The following is a 21,722-nucleotide window of genomic DNA, read 5'->3' on the forward strand; positions in this document are numbered from 1 at the left end:
TTACAATAGCAAAATTCTATGCCAGATACTGATCTAAGTGCTTTGCATACATTAACTCATGTAATCCCCATATTATACCCATTTTACAGATGGGGAAACTGAAGCACAAAGCGGTTACATGGTTTGCCTAAGGCCATAGAAGGACTGTGTTGGAGCTGGGGATCCAATCCAGTAAATCTGTCTTCAAGGTCTGTGTTAGTTCCCCAGTACAACTTCTGGGTGTTGGAGACTGGAATTATCTTGTCCCCTCCTCCGCCTCCCTCGCCCTTCCTCCCAGACCCAGCTCGGGCAACTGCTAAGGCCCCGCCCCTCTCCTCATTCCAAGTCAATCACTGGCGTGCGTCCAGGAAACCCAGTTTACGTCGACGTCTCTGGTGCGTCACAGGGCGTGGGGGAGGGGCGGGATCACATTAAAAAAAAAAAAGCTTCGGACACCCCAACAACGAAGTGGCTACACCACGTCCCTAACTACACCACCACTGGAAGGGTTGCGCATGCGCGCCAGCCTCCTGCGCAGCCGCAGAAACCACCCTCAGCGCGAGAGGCTCGCGAGTCTCTGAAAGGTCTAACCTCCATTTTCAATCCTGCCGGTCTTACCAAGAAAAACCTGAGGTAAGAGGCCCCGCCCCACAGCCATCTCCTCAGCAAATTCCCGCCCTCGGCCCCGCCCCACAGCCCACTCCTTAGCAAATTCCCGCCCTCACCCAAGGGCTGGGAGAGCGCCCGCGGATTGGCCGATCAAAGGCGACGCCTGTCAGTGGCCAGACGCCGATTGGTCAGCGGGTAGTCCCGCCCCCCCTTCACCGCTAGTGTGGGAACTCGGCGTCGCGGGAGCTCTCTGATCCACTCAGGGGTCAAGGCATCACTGGTCTCTCGTGCGTGTGACCAGGTTTCCGGCGCCAGGGCCTTTCCGAAGCGTCGAGCGGCCTAACGGTCACAGCTGTCGCCCATCGGGGAGGCAGGACTACTGCGAGCAGTTTTACCGCGACCTCCGGAGGCCGGCGTGACAGGCTCTGTCGCTAAAATAGGTCTGTCCAGTCGTACTTTTTCCTCACCTTGAGCTTTCCTGTCACGGGAATACACGATTTGGCTTAGGGGCTGGGGCTCTCCTGAGGAGAGAGGGTTTGCTTTGCGGGGAAGAGCGAGTTTTGCACTTCGCAGCCTCAAATTTCAGCCGCGGTGTGGAGGGGGCTGCTTTGGGTGGTCCCCACAGCCTTTCTGGAGTGCCCGCGCGTGTGAGCTTTTGAGATTTGACAATTTGTGAAGTGCTTGGTGCTGACTTTCGGGGATGACAGGATCCTTTTACAGTCGTTCTCCTGTCAGGGGAGGCAGGTGGGGAGCGAGGAAGGATCCAGACTTTGTTAACAGAGCTTTGAGTTTAAAGAATTGACAAACTCCGGAGTTGATTTCCTGTCAGACCTTTTGCGGTTGAGACGGAGTCTGAGGCTTTGATGGTAACCGCGTTTGATTAGAGACCGTGCAGCTTCGCTGTTTTATTGTAAATACGTAAATGAGAAAGAAGAGAAAAACGTAGGGTGTCGGGAGCAGAGGCGGGAGTCGGGAGATCCTGCGATATCGGGGTCCCTGTGGAGCGGGGGAGGCCGTCGAGGTGTGCGAGGGCCCGGCCCCGGCCCCCTTGCCGCACGGTCGTTAACAGGAAAGGCTCTGATTTGGTTGGTGGCGGATCGCGTCCCTCCCTCCTCTCCCCGACTTTCCCCAAGTGCGGCAAAGTGGCTTCAGGTTGACTAAAAGAGAGCGATTTTCCCAGCAGCTTTGCAGTGCGGTGTTTTCTAAAGCGGGCCGTGGGCTGGGTGCCCTTTTGGGCCTCACTTGTCCGGCCTGCGGCAAGTGCTGGGCGATGGGATACGGTTCTGGCGGCAATGGAAGGGCTGCCTTTGAGAGTCTCGAAGGAGGATTTAGAAAGTGATTGTTCTTAAAACAAACGGAGCGGTCTGGCTGTTGTAATTGGCCCCGTTTTGCTTGTGTTTCTCAAAGTGGTCCCGGCGTGAGTGGTGCTTCATTGTGAGCTGTGCCTTATCTGATGAATTAATGGCAGGTGAAAGCCTTGAGCCTCCGGAGCGAATATTTACGACTTTTGAAAATGTCTTTAATGTCTAAAAAAGTCTCTTAGAAAAGCAGACGGCCTCTTGTTCTTATGTTATCAAGAGTTTAGATTTCTGTGGTAAACATAAGTGAGTTTCATTTTAAGTAAGCTCATTTTGCGAGATTTGAGGTTTGAAAGTGAAATTAATTAATTTTGCACAATCTAGCCTTGGGCTCTGAGAAAATGTTGTCAAGCTGTAATTAATCTTGTGGGACGAAGTGAAAAGGAACTAAAGTGTATGGTGTAATGAATAGTTTAAATTTCTGTGGTAAATACAAGTGAGTTTCATTTTAAGTAATCTCATTTTTACAGGATTTGAGATTTAAAAGTGAAATTAATTTTGCACAATCTAGTCATGGTTGGGCTCTGAGAAAATGTTGTAAAGCTGTGATTTATCTTATGGAAAGAAGTGAAAAGGAATTAAAGTATATGGTGTAATCAAGAGTTTAAATTTCTGTGGTAAATGCAAGTGAGTCTCATTTTAAGTAAACTCATTTTTACAGGATTTGAGATTTAAACGTGAAATTAATTCATTTTGCACAATGTAGTAGTCATGGTTGGGCTCTGAGAAAATGTTGTAAAGCTGAAATTATCTTGTGGGAAGAAGTGAGAAGGAACTAAAATGTGTGGTATTACCAAGAGTTTAGATTTCCGGGGTAAATATAAATGAGTTTCCTTTTAGGTACGCTCATTTTTGTGGAATTTGAGATTTAAAAGTGAAATTAATTTTGCACAATCTAGTCATGGTTGGGCTCTGAGAAAATGTTGTAAAGCTGTAATTTATCTTGTGGGAAAAAGTGAAAAAGAACTTAAATTTATGGTGTTATCAAGAGTTGGCCAGGCACGGTGGCTCACGCCTATAATCCCAGCACTTTGGGAGGCCAAGGCGGGCAGATCACTTGAGGTCAGAAGTTCAGGACCAGTCTGGCCAACATGGTGAAACCCAGTCTCTACTAAAAGTACAAAAATTAACTGGGCATGGTGGCGCACGCCTGTTACGCTAGCTACTCAGGAGGCTGAGGGAGGAGAATTGCTTTAACCCAGGAGGCAGAGGTTGCAGTAAGCCGAGATCATGCCCCTGCACTCCAGCCTGGGTGACAGAGTAAGACTCTGTCTCAAAAAAAGAAAAGAAAAGAAAACAAAGAGTTTAGACTTCTGTGGTAAATATAAGTGAGTTTCATTTTAAGTAAACTCATTTTGTGGGATTTGAGATTTAAAAATGAAATTAATTTTGCACATTCTAGTCATGGTTAGACTCTAAGAAAATGTCGTAAAGTGTAATTGTTTACCTTAAGGGAGGAAGTGAAAAGGAATTAAAATTTGTGGTGTGTCTACTGTGAACCAGGCATGATGCTGAGAGTTTAACTGTATTTTTGGCCTAAATAGCCCCATGAAGTAGATATTATTACAACTTTACCGGTTAGAAAATTTGAGGCACAGAGAGGTGAAATATTTACCTAAAGTGAAGTGGCAAATTTGGCAATTTGGACTTGGATTCAAGTGTTTATAACTATAGCCCAGCTCCTTGCATCATGCCCTGGTACCTAAAAGACAACAATTCATTTCAGGTGCAATGTGAATAAAAATTACATGTTATGACCCAGGCTTGTTGTCTATGTGCTCCTTGAGACATAGTTCTGTTGGATAGATGTGGTCAATACTCAAAAGCCTTTGGTGTCTTTGCCATGCATTACTCTAAGCACTTGACATGTATTAATTCATTTAATCCTCACAATTCCATGAGGTATGTGCTATTATCATTCCCATTTTACAGACAAAAAAAAAAGCACAGAGGATTTAAGTAAGTTGTTCAACTTATTTACACAGCTAGTATGTGGAGGAGGTGGGACCCAAACCCAGGTATTCTGACCACAAGCCTAAGGTCTTAATGCTGCTTGATGCTGCCTCTCACGTAACCAGATATGTGTGACAGTTGCCGTAGAAGTATTAAAGTGTGAGTGTTCTTGTAGTTCAGGGAAAGTCATGTCACATCCACATGGGATGATCATTGGCATGGTGCCCTTGCTTTTTGGAGGTGAAACTTGAGTTAAGCCTTGAAGTTGAATAAGTTCTCCTAGGCGGAGATACAACAGGGTATTATGGACGGAGGGCATAACAGGAGCGAGAAGCTCAAAGAGTGCAAGATTGGTGTTGATTTGTATATGTACCAGAGATGTAAACATGTTGGGAGTCCAGTGGTGGACTCACTGCACAGTGCTCCTGTGTCTAGGGAGTTCTCTGTTCTCTGGATGTAAGAGCTTGTAACCATTGTCTGCAAACTTGCCTGAAACAGGCTACATAGTAAATATTTTAGGCTTAGAGCTGCCCTCCCTAACCTTTTTGGCACCAGGAACCGGTTTTGGTTTTGTAGAAGACAATTTTTCCACAGATGCAGGGACGGGGGAGTGCTAGCAGGGTATGGTTTCCTAATGAAACTGTTTCTTAAGGAGAGTGCAACCTAGATCCCTCCCATGTGCTGTTCGCAATAGGGTTCATGCTCCTGTGAGAATCTAATACTGCAGCTCATCTGATAGGAGGCGGAGCTCAGGCGATAATCCTTCCTAGCTCCTGCTGTGCTCCTAACAGGCCAAGGACCAGTACCAGGTGGTTGCCCGGGGGTTGGGGACCCCTGGCTTAGAGTAAAGGGGCAAGTGGTAAGAACTGACCTCTGTGCAGTGGGCGGGGTCCTGATTATGGAAGGACCTTGCAGGCCATGGTGAGAGTATGAATTTTACTGTGTTATTGATAGCAAAGGTATTCCAGGTGATTTTAATAATGAAGTAAAGTGCATAGAGTGTGGTGGTAGACTGCACCATTTACTAGCTATGGGACCTGGGTAAATTACTTAAATCAAGCTTGTCCAACCCGCCTTATTTTATTGTTGTTGTCATTGTTGTTGTTCTGTTTTGTTTTAGGCTTTTGGCAGCCTGAAGCTATGCTTTTTAGTTTCTGTCTCTAGGGATAAGTGGAAAAGAGGGATGAGGAAGGGGCTTTACTGGCCCAACCAGAAACAAACTAAGAACCCATGACTGTATTCTCTCCCTTGGACACCTCTAATAAACGTTCTTTGCTTCAGTTTCCTCATAAGGAAAATGGGGACAGTAATAGAACCTATCCCACAGGGTTGTCAGTAATTTAGCAAGATAGAATACCTAATGAAAGAATCAAAAGAAAGTACAAATTAAATTAGAAATAAAAATTTAAAACTGTGGCTTTGCTAAAAATTCTGTAATTATGATGAAATGATTATCCTTCTGGATAAAAATAATTTGTCAAAACAACTCATGAAAAAATAGGATAATTTGACTAGATCATCAACCATGGAAGAACTTAGAAAATGTTATAGGCCGGGCGCGGTGGCTCAAGCCTGTAATCCCAGCACTTTGGGAGGCCGAGGCGGGCGGATCACAAGGTCAGGAGATCGAGACCACAGTGAAACCCCGTCTCTACTAAAAAAAAAAATACAAAAAATTAGCCGGGCGCGGTGGCGGGCGCCTGTAGTCCCAGCTACTCAGGAGGCTGAGGCAGGAGAATGGGCGGGAACCCGGGAGGCGGAGCTTGCAGTGAGCCGAGATCGCGCCACTGCACTCCAGCCTGGGCAACAGCGTGAGACTCCGTCTCAAAAAAAAAAAAAAAAAAAAAAGAAAATGTTATAAAAACTGGACCCAGAGAGTTTTTTTTAATAAATTCAACCCTTTAGAGCACAAAAATTCTGGTGTGATGTAAACTTTTTTAGAGTATAGAAAGAGGTGAAAGCCTTCCCAGCTAATTTTGCAGAGAAATTTTGATACCAAGTGTTAATAATGTATCAATACAATACTGATTCATTAATTGTGAGAAATATACCATCTCACTAATGTAAGAGCTTAGAAATAGAGATGCAAACAATTTCTAAATAAAATACCAACAAATTGAATGTTGTTCTTTATAGTCAGCTGGACCCCTCACCCCAAGAACATTAAGAAATGTATTAATATGTTGCATCAGTAGATCTAAGGAGAAAAGTCACTTAGTCATCTGATGCCAAGAAGCTATTTGGTACTATTTATTATCTGTCCTGGTTTTAAAACTACATGCAAGACCAGCAGGATACTACCTTAGTTTATTTTGGAACATCTGGTTGACCCCAACAGCCCTCCTTAGTGGGAAGAAGTAGAGGAGGATTTTCAAACATGGAGACCTACTCATTGTTTCTACCTCTAGGAATTTATCCCATAGAACTACTTGCACAGGTGCAAGACTGTTCTGCAGTGTTCTTTATAAGAGCAAAACTTTAGAAGTAACTTGAATATCTATGAATTGGGGGCTGTGTTTAATAAATCATGGCATATTTACAAGATAGAATACGAAGAAGTCATTACAGTAACTACAGTAGACCTAAAAGTATTGGTTTGGAAAGACTCTTTCCACCACAGGTTAGTTTTGCCTGTTTTTGAGTTTAATATCAATTGAGTCATATACTATACTCTTTTGTGTCTGGCTGTTTTTAAACTCAAGGTTATGGTTGTGAGATTCGGCCTTGCTGTGTACAGCAGTAGTTGGTTTATTCTCATTGCTGTGAAGTTCCTTTGTATGAATATACCACAATTTAATTACTGATAGCTTGTATAAGTTTTATGGTCAGAAAACTCAGATAGTTTAAAAAGTGAAATTTGATTGAAGTTACAGCTCCAATTAGAGGTATTTTATAACTTGATACTTCTATGCAACATTAGTCTGCATTTATCTAACTCGAGTTAGCTCTCCCATCTTCTTTATCCCCTTTTTATTTCTCTCTTTTGGGTTCATGGTCTCCACTACAGAATGAAAGGGAAACAGGAAAGAGATGAAACCTGAATCCCTTAATTGTGCCTCTCATTACTGCTCTGGCTCAGGAAGAATAAAGTGGGGTAGCTCTTTCATTAAGGTACCCTTCCCAGTAACTGTGATGCAGACATTCAGAAAAGCAAATCTCTAGTACAAGATATAATCTGATACTGTTGCAGCCAATGTTTTCGAGTTCCATAGTTAAGTGGCTCAGAGCCATAACCAAATCTTCCTAATTTTAGATTGTTTGGCTTACCTTTCACATCCATTTATTTAGGTTTAATATAAAATTTAATAAGGCAATCCTAACTTGAAAGTTGAAATGGACCTTAGAGATCATCTCAACTGGTGTTCGAAACCTGGTGGATGAGGAGGTGGTGTCTCTCCTGGTCTGCCCAGCCTACATAGTGGTGGGGACCCAATCCAGAATAGGCTCCTGGCTTACATTTTGGAGGCAATGCTTTCTCCTTAGTCAAGAGCCTTTTGGAGCTCCTTTACAAAAGCAGTTAGCCCTTGCTTGTTCATTTGTTTGCCCTTCTCTTGTTCATTTGTTTCCAGCATTTACTCTGTAGGCTTTAAGTTACTAAGCAGTTACTTCACAGTTTGTAATTGTGTTTGATTTGATTCTTATTTCTAGTCATGGGCAATATAGCCCTTCAGTTTTAAAAGATTTATTCTAAATTGGCCATGGAAGAATTCTGGTTTTGTCACTCTCTAAAATTCAACCCAAAGTCCAATTCTATTTGAGTTAGCATTCTGAGAGTATATCCATATTATTAAGGTAGTAAGTGTATGAAGTAACTTTTTTATGCGTTGCTTTTCAGGAGTAGAGGTTTACCACTCTTAGGTGACTAAGCAGTATCACAAATAAACCCTCCAGCAAGTTTAAAAATAATTAGGTCCAACTCAGAGGAAGTGGAGTTTCTCCTGTTGCACAAAAATGATGTCTAGCAGCTCCAGTGAAATCGATGTGGTTTGTATTCAAATTGAAAATCTGTCTTTGTTCTTTTTATTGTGCTATACTTCTATTCTAAATTTAATTTAATTTTATACAGTGAAATGCATAGATCGTAAGTAAATTTTTGTTATGTATTTTAACAGTAATATATAAAGTTCTTGTGACAATTTGTGTACAAGTTTCTTTGTGAACACACACTCATGTTCCTTTTGGGTGAACAGACAGAAGTTGAATTACTAGGTCATGGAGTTCATGTAAATTTAACTCTGTGAGAATCTGCCATACAGTTTTTCAAAGTGGTTGTGCTGTTTTTACATTTCTGTTATATTCTTCTGTCTTTCTTAATCCTTCAAGTTGAATCAGTATGTAGATTATTAAACTATAAATAATATGGCTTAACAGAAAACATCTTTTTTTGTTACATAAGCACATAGATATTAATGCCACCTAAGTAGTCTAGGCAATTCTCTTAACTACTATCAGTCCTGATGTTTTTCAAAAATCTTTGGAGATAATGTTAACTGCCTACCAAGAGTCATTTTTCTCTGACATAACTATGTAAAAGCACTTTGAAAAGCATAAGGCACTATACAAGGGTAAGATAGTATATTTTTAAAAGTACTAAACTGTAACCCAATTCCATATGTTTTTGTGATTTCTATCATGTATTTTGAAACAAAAACATACATAACTACCAAGTATGTTTGTTATAAAATTATTCCCATAGTTCATAATTCATTCTTAGAATGAAGAGTTATTATACTGAAATGTAATGGTTATTTACTCCTTACTTATTTATACCCTGCCTTATTTTTTGAAGTTTTAAGGTACTTTAGAGATTAATTTATCAAGAAAAGCAGGTGCTCAAATATTTTCTATCTTGTCCACAGAGGGGCACTGTTGGGTTATTTAGAAATCAAAAACCATGTAACATTTATTTCTTTGTTCATGGTTAGAAATACTTGCTTTTAAAGTAGTTCTGGTGCTAAAGGACTAGTCTTTCTACCATGAAGCATATAAAGGGTTAAGCTCAGTGAAAACTGTTGTCTTAAGTGTAGTTGGGTTAATGAGAACACAGTTCTGCAAATACATCTTTTCACGTAGTCATAGTATTTACAATGAGCAAAGGTCCTTTGATATCAGAAATAGGCCTTTGTAACCTCTTGAAAGTGAAATTTAAACCCTCAACTTTTCTTTTAGTTCTGTCTTTCATCTTTCCTTTTAATTTGTTGATAAATCTTCCTCAGGTAAAAACAAGAATACCTACTTATGATGAAGATGACGACACTATTCTTTATGCATATGAAACAAAACCTGATTTTGTCAATAAAGTAAGTATATTAATTGCTAATTGCCAAATATATTAACATTTGCTGTTTTAAAGGAAAAGATGTAAATTCCTCATATACTATGGAGTTCCCATAAACTCACACTCAAGAAAATCTCTCTCCCCTGAATTTGTATGCTTTCTTTCATCAGAGAATGAGCACTTAACCAATTTACTTTCCCCTTTTTCTTATATAGTAGAAAATTAAGAGCAGTTTTGTACTTACTTTCAGTATAAAACTCTAAACCTGGGTTCTTCTGATATAATAAATTCTTTTCTTGCCCCCTTCCTCAATTGTCAGTTATTTTCATTGTCATATTAATGTGCATTTTAAAAATCTCTGATTATTTTAAGACTTCTGAAACCCCTTGAAAAGTTGGTGATAAATAAAAACAGTTTAAATAAATAAATATAGTTCCCCCCCTGCCCCCGGTGTTCAGTTTGGCTGTTACAGAAATAAATCATTAACTACTTTTAAAATATTAGCAGGAACCGAATACTGTATCTGATGCATCCTGTAATACTGAAGAGCAACAGAAGACAGTTAATGATGTCCTTATCCATTGCCAGGTATGGAAGTTCTGTCTCTTCAATGTAGCTTTCTAAAATGTTAAGCAAAAATTCTCTTTATCTCACATAAAGGGAAAGTGTACAATTAATTGAAATTTTGCCTATCAAATTATTTATGATTATCACCCCATTGTGATGATTTTTTTAAAACAATTTCTAGTTAGAACTGCATCTCCTGAATAGCAACATGTAGATTTTATAGCTTTTTAAAAATCCCATTACCAACCAAATGTAGTTATGTCTCTTTCATCTACATTGCTCAGTAATGAATTAGTTTCCCCTACAAAATCCTTAAAGGAAATTGACTGATTTGGATGAAATTTAGTATGTGCCTAACTGCACATCAAGATGTCTCAATGGAAACAAAATGGCAACCCATCAAGGTTTTGTAGAGAAACATACCTAAGTTAGTTTTGAGGGGTTGTTGTAAGAATCACCATGTTGGTAGAGATGTGATTACTGGGAATTTTGTGAGTTGCATACCCCAGAGGTAATGAAGGTTTATACATATTTAAAAATAATGTTTCTTACCATATATAAGGTTTCTTGAATGGAATGAGCTAACATACTTTGGAAAGTAAGATTGTTTGGGTGTTTATCATGATCATGGGGGAGAACAGAAGTGGAGTGCTTCCAAGGGACACATGCAGTCTTGGGGGGAAGTGGGTGCAGAGGCGAGCTGGGAAGGGAGGGAGCAGGTTCTCCCTAGCCTGCCTCCCCATGCACTGCTAGGTCAGGGTCCCCCTTGGCAAGCCTGCACGCTGAGGTGGGAGGTAGCATCTGTAGGGGGAGGTGCCCAGGGCCATGGTCAGCCTGAAATGGCCCCAAGGGCCCCTCTCCATTGCTGCCAAGGGCCTGGCTCTTTCTTCCCCTACCCATTCTAGATCACAGAGGTGGTGCTCCAGTCTGCCTTGTTCTTCCATCCCAGTTCCCTCTTGGGTCCATCTCCATCCTGCTTAGGCTGGGAGCAGAGGAAGACCTGGCCATCCCCTGCATACCTCAGCTCCCTAGTCCTGCCTTTTCACTCCTGGAGATAGTGGAGCACCTGGGGCAGTCCTCTCCTCCAAGTCCTCATAACTGTACCCACAGCCAACCAACTGCCCTCATCCCCGCCCTTCTTCTGACCCCTTCCTGACCATTCTAGTGACCAGGGCTGATGCCCTTGCTGCTTTCTGCATCTAGTCCCCTCCCCCACACTCAGAGCTGCCCCGCATCGCATCGGGCGTCTCTCTCTCCTCTGGCTCCAGTCCCTGTCCCTCCTTCCCCTCTACAAGTTCTCCCACATCTTGGAGAAGCCACTTCTCTTGCTTCCCATCCCTCCTTTCCTGTCATCCTCACTCTCTCCTTCCCGTGACAGCCCCGCTCCTGGAATGTCATTCATACTCGCTGTCTCCACACCTGGCTTCCTGTTTTTCTCTCTGGGTATTTATGAAGCTGCTGTTCCTTCTATGCTGTAAGCCCTTCCATGCATCCTCACCTGGCGAGGGCCTTCTCATGTTTTAATTCTCACTTCAGACCTTACCTCCTCTGAAAAGGTCTCCATGACTGCAGCGTGGGTTAGGACTGCTTTTCTGTGCACACTTAGCTTCCTGTTCCAGCCTGTGTCACACCACTGGTAATCACAATAGTAACATTAAGAGACCACTAAGCACTGTTGGACTGGGCATAGTGTAGTGCTGTTACTGTTAGTATTAACCTAATACTATAGCAAGGTTCTCATCCTTGAGAGAACCCTGAGAGAGATTTTCATCCTGATTCCCTACATGAGGACATCGAAGCACAGAGAGGTTAAGTAACTTGCCCAGGGTCACACAGCCAATAAGTGGCTGGACTCTAGTATTTGACCCCAACCATGTTCCCCGAGAGCCTGCACTGTTTACCTCAGTGCTGCAGCCCAGTGGTTCTCACTAGGGACATCAGAATCACATGGGGGGCTTGTGAAAACATAGACCACTGCCCCCACTCTCAGAGTTCCAGGTTCCATAGGTCTGGGGTACAACCTGGCATTTGGCATTTCTAATGAGCTTACAGGTGATGTTGATGCTACCGGTCCATGGACCACACTTTGCAAACCACTGTTCCAGGCTGTTTATTACTTTGTCTACTGGAATCCTCTTTTTACTTGTCTCTCTCCCAGCTGAGATGGTAGTTCCTCTAGGACAGGCTGGAGTACAGTGGTGCAGTCATGGCTCACTGCAGCCGCAACTTCCCAAGCTCAGGTGATTCTCCCACCTCAGCCTTCCTAGTAGCATGGACTACAGGCATGCACCACCACGCTTGGCTAATTTTTTGTATTTTTGGTAGAGACAGGGGTTTCACCATGTTGCCTAGGCTTGTCTCCAATTCCTGAGCTCAAGCAATTCGCCTGCCTTAGCCTCCCAAAGTGCTGGGATTACAGGCATAAGCCACTGCACCCGGCCAGGAGCTTTTTTTTCGGTTCATGTTCTCAATACCTAGCAAAGTAGTTCTGCCAGGTGGTAGGCCATCAATAAAGGTTTAGTTGAATGAGTGAATGAATGAATGAATGAGGAAATGTTTCTGGCCCTTTGTTAAGTGTATTTTTCTTTGCCGAAAGTTTCTGTGTATTTCAAGAAGAATTCTCAGATTTTTATCAGTCTCCTATGTGCTCGATTGGCACATAAGAGATGTGTACTTAACGGTTTTATAAGGTTAATTGCTGACTGCATGATTTAAAAATACTTTGAAGCCAAAAGTCACATCTGTTATATTTGGTTCGGTGTTCTTTCTGGAATGGAACACTCACTGTCTGTATATAATATAGACTTCATATTTGTACCTATATGAACATATATGTTACATATATATATATCATAAAGTGAGTCTTTGTTCTTTTAGCAGATTTCTTTCCTAAAATAGCACCTTCCTTGATGTGCAGTCTTTATCATCAATGTGCTGGCGTAGAGGCATTGTGTAACATTCATTCACCAGCATTAGAGCTTCCTCAGTGCCTACATGGAATAGAGCAGGGGAGGGGACGCTGGGGCTCCTGAGCTCAGCCTGTTGGCTCTGTGTCACCTACAGCCAGGCCTTGAATAGGAGCAAGACATTTCTGATGGCTTGAGAACTTTTGTTGTGTCTAGCAGTTAACATTTGGCTTAATGGTATTTTTGCGTTACTTTTCTTTGAAATAGAAATTATATATTGTATACTAATTATATAACTACATTGTATTATAATAGGTTATATATGATGCTATGCAAAACCTGGATAAGAAGATTGATGTGATTCGTAGAAAGGTTTCAAAAATCCAACGTTTCCGTGCAAGATCCCTGTGGACAAACCGTGTAAGTGTTATAAAAAACATTTTTACAACTGTGATAAACCTCTGGTTTGTAAAGATGCCAATAAGCTAGAAGTGAGAGAGTACCAGTATCTGTGTGAGATTAGCAAGGCATATCTATACTTGTAGCAATAGATGGAGACTAAACTCTGCTGGGAGAACACTGAAGTTTAGGTTTGATGACTTATGACACTGCATATTTTTATGTTTGTAATTATAATGTGTAAAATACAATTAAAATGTAGGATTGAAGAATTATATAATCAAAAGGGAGCATTTATTTTTAATAACGTAAAGCAATGTTTCATGGAAAATAAGTATTAATGTATTTACTACTCATTTACTTTTTTACTCTCTATTGGTTTATGCTGTATTTGTGTGATTTCAGAAGCGATACGGATACAAAAATTATTCTTACCAGCTTGCTAAAAAGCTGAAACGCCAGAAAATGAAGAAAAATGAGGTTCACGAGTCATTCTCCTACCCTGAAAGTTATAGCCCCACTTTGCCAGTGTCAAGGCGTGAGAATAATTCCCCGAGCAACCTTCCAAGGCCATCCTTTCGCATGGAAGAATACCAGCGAGCTGAGCCGGAGGAGGACCCGATCCTCAGCCGCACTCCGAGTCCAGTGCATCCCTCAGATTTCTCCGAGCATAATTATCAGCCGTATTATGCATCTGATGGTGCAATGCATGGTTCTTCTTCAGGGCCCTGCCTTGGCAACCCTGGGGCTAACAGCATCTACAACACTTACTCGACTGACCATGCTTCTGCAGCACAACCTTCAGGTATGCTGGCCCAGGGAGAGCCCAGTTTGGTACATGCCCCTGAGATGATGAGTTACTCAGCTTTGATGGAGAATAGGTACACTGGATCATCTCTCTGCTTCCCTTCTGGTTTTGGTGAGTTTGAAATGCCATATTTACAAGTAGCACTCTTTGACCTGTATTTATCAACATCCTTGATGCAAACTAGTGGAAGCTGTTTGTTTCCTATTTTGAGGGCTGGTTTTAGGTGATAATCAGAATGATGACTAACATTTATTGAGTGCATATTATGTGCAAGGCACTGCATCAGTCAACTGACATGCCTCTTCTCCACTTATAATGACCCCATGGTGTTGGCACATTTATTACGCCATCCCCAAGGTCACAGAGCTGGTGAGTAGCACTTCTAGAACTCTGCCCCATTGTGCTTTTTAAAATCTTCTATTTTTATTTACCCTTTCCCTAGATAAATAAAAAACACTCCTGATATGGCAAGAGCCCAGATGGTAGGGAAGAAAGGGTATGTTTTTGGCTAATTCACACACACAAAAAGATCAAATTGTGTTGATAGTCCTGGTTGGAGAAACAAATTTTCTTAACTAATAACAAAACCCACTTTAGTCATCACACACTAATTTTAGGGAGTCTAACACTCTGGGTGAGTAAAAGGATACTTGTCAATACACAAAGAAATTTCAACACAACTTAGTGTAGAGCATAGCTAAAACTTCCTGAAGTATGAGCACTAGTTTATCTCAGTTATTTTTTTAACATATAAACTTTTGACCAAAATCTCTATTACTATGCAATTAAACATGAAAGAGGAATTAAATAAAATGTTAGTTACTTCTGACCTAGTTCAGCAGAAAATAATCTTGTTTTCTTCAAAATGCACATTAGCACTTAAGCCATGAGAGACAGGAAATCTAAAGAGTAAAATGATACTAAAAATAACCTTATTGAATACATGGGGAAGATTTGATAAAAGTACTAATTTGGCTCTTAAAGATAATGGGGTTGTTATTGAGATTCATTGATTAAAAGGAACAAATTTAAGCAATTATAAAACTGTAAATTTGGAGAATTTCCATTATATTTTGCTAGTAAAATCAACCTAATCTAGATAGAGAGATTAAGAGAGAAATTCCTTGAAATACTTGAAGAGGGTCATAGGTTAGGTTAGATTAACCTAATTTTACCCAAGTGACAGATCTTTTGCCATATTTGCCTGTGGCCAAAGAAGACTTGGTTTGCTTAGTCTGTTTTGTGATCTTTGAAACTTTAATGTAACTTCTGAACATGCTTTTGCTATTGGGGGAGGTCAGATGGGACACTCTTGTGTAGGCATCCCCACATCATCTTTATATAGGCTTTCACTAGATTTTACAGTTGGAGTCTTGACTCCTTGCTAGGAACGTCACAGAAGATCCCAACAAAGAGACCATTCCTCCCTACCTAACATCTCTTCTTTCAGGATAATGATCAGGTCGAGTGTGATTTGTCTTTTTTTTTCTCCCCCCCCCCCCACATTGAAGTTACAAGCTCACCATTTGAAAATGACCGTTATATAGAGGAAGGAAGCATCACTAAGCACCCTTCAACCTGGTCGGTGGAAGCAGTGGTCCTATTTCTAAAACAAACAGATCCTCTTGCATTATGCCCTCTTGTCGACCTCTTCAGAAGCCATGTAATGTATCTTGTGATCCTGTTTTCCTGCTGTAATGCCTTTGAATGACCTCTGTGCAGGTCTTTCAGTTGGATACTGTGTGAATGGTGGGAGAACCCTATTAGCTGATTTTTCCATATATGAGAAAGCTTATTTTGCCCAAGGTTAGCCTTAAATGGTAGGCTAATGGTCTGTTCTTTAAATGGGTATCTCAGTGCCTAAAATACAAACTGCCTCAGCCTCTCAAAACATTATGATTCAGCATGGCCACTCAGGTGTACCTCACCTTTGTAATGACAGATATAAGGATCCTCCCCCTATCTGCTCCCAGCTGGGCACCAGGACCACAAGGAGGAGGGGGTAACCACAAGCTATAACAGGGTGGCCTTCTTTTTATATAACCAGTGATTCAACAACTGATTCCATTTGCCTCGATTATTGATTTGTGATGCTAATACCCTCTTGCTGTTATCAGACCATTCACAAAGTAATATCCTAGGCCGAAGTTTTATAAGTTCTAGTTTCTTTAATTTTGAGTTTTACTTAGTAGAAAAAGTATAGAAGGCGCCAAACAAAGGTCGTATTATAAAGGATTTCAGGTCTTTTCAGATAGTGTTAAATGAGTAAATAAAATTTTATTTTTAAACTGGAACATATAAAACCAAATTACATGCTTTAACAGCATAAGTTGATCAATTAAGATAAGGAATTTTAGGAGGATGCTTTGTGACTATGTTTTATTTATTCAGATATTTTCACAGTGTGTCCTAACAAAATTAGTAGCCACATATCTGATTTTTAATATAGTAAGAAAATTGGTGATTAATTTTAGCATCTAATTAGCTTCAGACAACTAATTGGCATCCATCATAAAGACAACATTGTATAGACATTTACAGTTTGCACTGATGTTGACATACTCATCTTCCCAGCCCTTCTCAGAAAGCTAATGAACATCTGAAATTCATTTTTACTATTCATAGTCTTTACTATTTTGTCATGAATGTGTAGTATTTTATTCAACGTACAGTATATATTTAAAATTAAGTTTGACACAGTTTATTTTTTAAGATATTATGTTAAATTTTCCTTTTTCTTAGAACTTGAAGTGAGTTTATACATTACCAAATGGTGCTTCACTGTACAAGTTATATTTTTAATAGTTTTCATAAAGTAGATGCGTATTCAAAGAATATACATCTGCAATGAGCTGCTCTCTAGTTTGCTTTACATGTTCTCATAAAGAACTAACCATTCTGATGAAAATATGGAATCATTATTAATTAGCATTGTTTCTTCTCTCCACAGGAAATTGATGGGAAGGCTCTGCTCCTACTCACGAGCGACGTGTTGCTGAAGCACTTGGGGGTGAAGCTGGGAACGGCTGTGAAGCTATGCTACTACATTGACCGACTTAAACAAGGAAAATGCTTTGAAAATTGAAAAAATCCTTGTGCAAATTTAGATTGGGCCAACTTCTAGAGGTACCAATGCCTTCTTAGTGTAGAATCATTTTTCTGCCCTTTAGTCGTTTTTGTTTTGTAGAAAGTATCACTCAAAATATATTATAGCTAGAATTGTAGAACTATGTTATAGTCCAGTCTACTTCTTTAAAAACCATTTAACTGCTAGATAGTATTAGAATAGTCCAATAGGAAATTCATTCTTCATAGGTCTTTAAACATTACTTTTATTATATTGTTTACAAATATATTTCATGCAAGCAACAGAAAAACAAAACCAAAAAGCAAAAAAAACCTTTGATTCTGGTTCATCTCGATACAGAGAACCAAAACAGCTAAGAGAGGTATTATCAGGGGTTGACAACTTCTATGATTGAATCTATGGGAATTATTCCCCAGAAGAGAATTTAAAGGTATACCCATAGATATCTCTTTCTGGAGTATTTTATCTGTCTGATGTTGCGGTGTTCTACCAGTTTCCAGAAAGAGAATAGCCATATAAATTCTTTTCCTTTCTGCTATTATTTCTCTATGTGTTTTATTTATTCAGATTTAGAGAAAAAAATAAGCTCATAAACTTTTATTAAGTGCTCCTAACAGTTTTAAGATAAACTATAAGATAGATAGAATAGTTATTTTATGCAAGAAATATTGTACCGCAAGGGTGGTTTGGATGAAGTCTGACTACTTTTTTTCAAACAAACTATTATATTAAAACTTTCATATTTTGGCTAAGTTTGGACATATAACTACACTTACATTGTTTGCATCTCTCTATGAAGATACCTCTGTCCAAACTTTTAAAAGACATAACTTTATTTTATGTGTTTATTCTTTATATAGATAGTATTTTATATTTTATTCTCACCTAAAGTATACACACAAGTAATCTTTTTTAAAAAAATTTAAAATGGCATTTTGTATTGCCACAGAGGTGGGATGAGCCATATATTAGTGAGATGTTTTATTTTGTAAAATGTAAATGGATTATTTGCCATCACTAGTACCTCTCAACTTACTTTTTAGAGGACAAGAAACAATCTGTAGATTGGTTTCCATACAGGGAAGTTCTCTGTCCTATGCAATGTTTCTAATTAATTTGCTTAATTCTGAGCCATTAATCCTGCTACACTTTGAATGATACATTAATTCAGACTAATCTTTGGAGGCTTTATTTTGTAAGTTAGAACTTTCAAGGGAAACATGTTCAACACTATTATTTTGTTACAAATTTATAACTTTGTTATTACATTGTATAACAAATACAAGGTTTATAAGCTATGAGAATTGGTGCTATCACCATTAGCTATTCGTTATAAATGTCAAGAAAATGTTCACCAGGTGCAAGAATGTACCTTTTCTTTTTAGAAAGCCAGATGTACTTTAGACATGAATGCAACTATTTAAAGAATAGCTTCATCTATGTTATTCCTTATATGTCAAAAGATTCTTACTTAAACTTGGTCTTCTTTCAAATTGTTTGTATGAAGATGCTGTACCCACTTGAACAGTCCTCAGGTGTTTACATAAATACTATGTTTTACAGTTTTCATATTTTAAAATATTAATAAAATTAAATCACAGTAGTTCATTGAAAGCCTCAGCTGTGATTTCATTTATCATCACCGTATTACATTAATGTGTGTATTTGTTGTAATGTGTGAACTGAAATAGAGCCACTCTAGTAAGCTTGTGGCTTTCCATGTCCAAATACTTGAGTTTTAAAACCTGCCCAGATTCTAATGCTAAACAGATGTCTAAGAGCCAAGGGCCGATTTCTTATAGGTGTCTTCAGTGAGATCCCAGGGGGGCTGTAAGAAGTTCAGTCGATGAGCTGTATCTGTACTCAGAGCCTTTGTTATTTATGATATCATCAGTGATGCGAGAGTGCTAGAAAATGCCCGTGCCCCGAGATGTCTCATCCCATCTGAGCCTGTACGCCTGGCTGGCAACTCCGGCTGCTCTTTTACCACTGGGGGCCAGAGGCCGCCTCCTGCATACACCTGCTCTTGGCCCTCTGCCTTCAGATGGTCCAGCTGCCCCGGTGGGATGCCCTTGGAGGACTGGGGTTACAGTTGCGTAGCCTCATTTATCCAACCCCTACCCCGACCCCAGGAGCTGCGGCTCCAGCTGATTAACACAGAAACCCTCACTGCTCTTGCTCCCCAGCAGCGTGTCCTGTGATTCACTGGAGACAATAGGGCCCTGACTGAGGCTCCAGGGGTGATGCTCAGTGACTGGAACGGGGGTGTCAATTTGAGTGATCTGAGACTTGAGTAATTCATGGCTCCTTTTTTTCTCCTATCTGGTTTATAAATTTTTAGTCCATAGACTATCATGCCATATTACCCTTCCTGTGAATTTTCCAGACTTGAAATGATCTTCCTCTAGCTTTGCCTCTCATTCCATCCTTCGATGCTTTGTAACCTGCAGAATTCTGCATCTTGAGCTCTATGACCTTCCAGGAACACCTAGCATTTGCTTTGGTCTTTCATCTGCTTGATTTCATATCGTTGAAATGTCTTACAGTACATGTTCTAGAGTGTGATTTCCCAAACTTTTAAACCAAGGCCTCCCTCTGCAGGCATAGAAACACCATGCCCTTCTGTAACATTCAAAAGTAAAAAGTAAATACTGTGAGTAGTGACAGTGTAATTGGGAGGAAAAGCACTGCTTTTTCAAGCTGCAGAAGGGATTGTCCTCGCAGTTGGTTGAGTACATGAAGTAGGTTAAAATTTCTGGGGCTATAGCTTGATGCTGGGGCTTGCACACAAAGTCCCCTGAGGCTGATCCAGGCAATGTGGGAGAGCTTTAGGTTTGAGAAGATGTGCAAGCGAGAGCCCACCATTGGAATGTGTGGCAGACAGTTCTTCCTCTCTTCTGGCTGTTTGCCCTATTTTGTCAGCAGGTTGATGCCACTAAACCTTAAGAGCGACGCTCTGTAGTTAGCACATGCTCAAATTGAGCTTGGCCACTCCCCCTGCTCTAATAGAGGCAACTCTCTTGTTATGGGATCACCTTTCTGGCTTTAGGGATACTATCAGCATTGAGGGGAGATCTTTAAGAAATAAGGGACCTAGCTCCTCCCCTTGAGCTGCCTAGAACATAATGGACAAACCAACGTTCATGAAAAGGAGAACGTCAGGGCACTTATGACAGAGCATGTGAGTCAGTGCCGAGTGCCCATAAGTGACGTGTCCTCATGCATCAATAATTCTGTGTCCTGTTCTCCTGCCATGGAACTGAAGCACTTAAGCATATGCATTTGTGGAAATAATCCCTCAGGGACAATGGGGCGGCCAGGGCAGGGTTTTGGCCTTGCCAAGCCCTGCTCCTCCTTTAGCCTCACTCCTCCACCTGGCTTTGGCTGGCTTCAGAGGCTCAAGTCCACTGACGTCAGGGGTGGGGTGGGTGCACATATTCCACAGGGGCAGAAATCAGTCAGTTGGGAGCAGGACACATATCTTACAACTTCCTTTTATATTCACGTAAGAGGAAAAAGATTAAGCTTTTCTGCAGTTAACGTACGGATTCACTGATGTGTTCTAAAGTGCTGAACATTGTTGGTACTTGCCACCATCCCAGCCCTTCTTGGTTCCTCCCTGTCCTTAGAGGCATAAAGCCTGGACGTGACACTTGCCACACTCCTTTGCCGGTAGATGTGGATTCTTAAGATTCTGCCCCAAGAGACCCTGTGCCCTGATTTGGGGAGGAGGGAGGTGAGGAGAAACCACTTCCTTCTGGTGGCTGCACAGGACAGGCTTTCAAGCATCAACAGGAGGCAGATGTGGGGTTTGCCAGCAGCCTCTGGATATCACCTTGAGACTCACCCACTTCAGTCGTGCAGGCAGCTGAGACCACTGGGGGCCGGGGAGCTTCCCTGTGACTCTTGCACTCCTGGATTCTAGAAACTTCCTCACCTTAGCCCCTGCCTTCCATGAGCCATATAAGCTTCTGATTCTGTATTAAACCATTTCCATTCTGAAGATTCAGAATGGCTCATATGTTTCTGACCAGACCTGGACTTGTCTACCTTCTTCAGCATATCTGTCTTGTAAAGGTGGCCCACTGTTCAGAAAGAAGAGTAAAACTTCCGTAGAAAGGGCCCTTTATATTACCTAGTTTAAATAAACTAGTATATTTCATCAAATCTAAGACCTCTTTGATTGTAAGATGCACCACTGTTTAATAAACAGTAAAGGAAAATGCTACCTATTAAACTATCACCATTGATTATAAAATGCAAACTGATTTCATAGATGTTAACATGTGAAAAGATGGGTGGCTTAAGACATAAAATATTAGCTCTCAGAAGCTGAACAGGTGGCTTTAAAAGCTTAATGCAAAGAAACTGCACTAATTGAATTGAAGACTAATACAAATTAAAACAAAAGCAATCTAATCAGAGCTGCCCCAAATTCACAATTACCAAGGAGACTTTGAAATGTGAAATTATATCCATTGTCGTAAGTAAAAAGCCTTACCACAAGTGTGTATTTTGTCCTTAGGTATTAACTAGTACTAGGATGAAGTCATCATATTTAGCAAGGCATGTAAATGCACAGACCTCGTTTAGATGCTGATTAAAAGAAAACAACAGGAAAAATGCATACATGAGACAATCCAGGGAAAGGTGAATACCCAGTGGATATTAGATGATACTGAAGAGTTGCTATTCATTTCTAACAATGGTGCTAATTGGTATTATAATGGTATTTTGAAAAGATGATGCCCCTATCTCTTGGAAATAAGTATCTTAT

At 40.6% G+C, this 21,722-nt stretch overlaps 1 protein-coding gene across 13 annotated transcripts; it reads left to right on the forward strand.

Moving 5' to 3' along the window:
* The first annotated feature begins 836 nt into the window (after positions 1 to 836).
* SCML1 (Scm polycomb group protein like 1) lies at positions 837 to 18,553 on the forward strand. 13 transcript variants are annotated; one of them, XM_015126969.3, is made up of 8 exons: positions 837 to 1,028; positions 7,735 to 7,883; positions 9,116 to 9,199; positions 9,682 to 9,765; positions 12,966 to 13,070; positions 13,455 to 13,968; positions 15,369 to 15,520; positions 16,808 to 18,553. In XM_015126969.3, exons 2-8 carry the CDS (start codon positions 7,851 to 7,853, stop codon positions 16,940 to 16,942), a joined length of 1,107 nt encoding a protein of 368 aa, XP_014982455.1. In that variant the 5' UTR covers positions 837 to 1,028; positions 7,735 to 7,850; the 3' UTR covers positions 16,943 to 18,553. The 13 variants fall into 13 exon arrangements, with proteins under 13 accessions (XP_014982455.1, XP_077844096.1, XP_014982457.1 ...); XM_077987970.1 differs by having other exon boundaries at positions 13,455 to 13,854; XM_015126971.3 differs by having other exon boundaries at positions 9,685 to 9,765.
* Positions 18,554 to 21,722: the final 3,169 nt, after the last annotated feature.

The sequence above is a fragment of the Macaca mulatta genome, chromosome X, assembly GCF_049350105.2.
Source record: "Macaca mulatta isolate MMU2019108-1 chromosome X, T2T-MMU8v2.0, whole genome shotgun sequence".
In the NCBI taxonomy this organism is placed as follows: domain Eukaryota; kingdom Metazoa; phylum Chordata; class Mammalia; order Primates; family Cercopithecidae; genus Macaca; species Macaca mulatta.

Excerpts from the sequence above, each read along its gene's own strand:
- SCML1 (XM_077987967.1), top strand. The coding sequence starts at position 8,987 with ATGAGCAAAGGTCCTTTGATATCAGAAATAGGCCTTTGTAACCTCTTG. Across the intron at positions 9,766-12,965 it reads ATGTCCTTATCCATTGCCAG|GTTATATATGATGCTATGCA; the intron begins GTATGGAAGTTC and ends GTATTATAATAG. Across the intron at positions 15,521-16,807 it reads TCGACCTCTTCAGAAGCCAT|GAAATTGATGGGAAGGCTCT; the intron begins GTAATGTATCTT and ends TTCTCTCCACAG.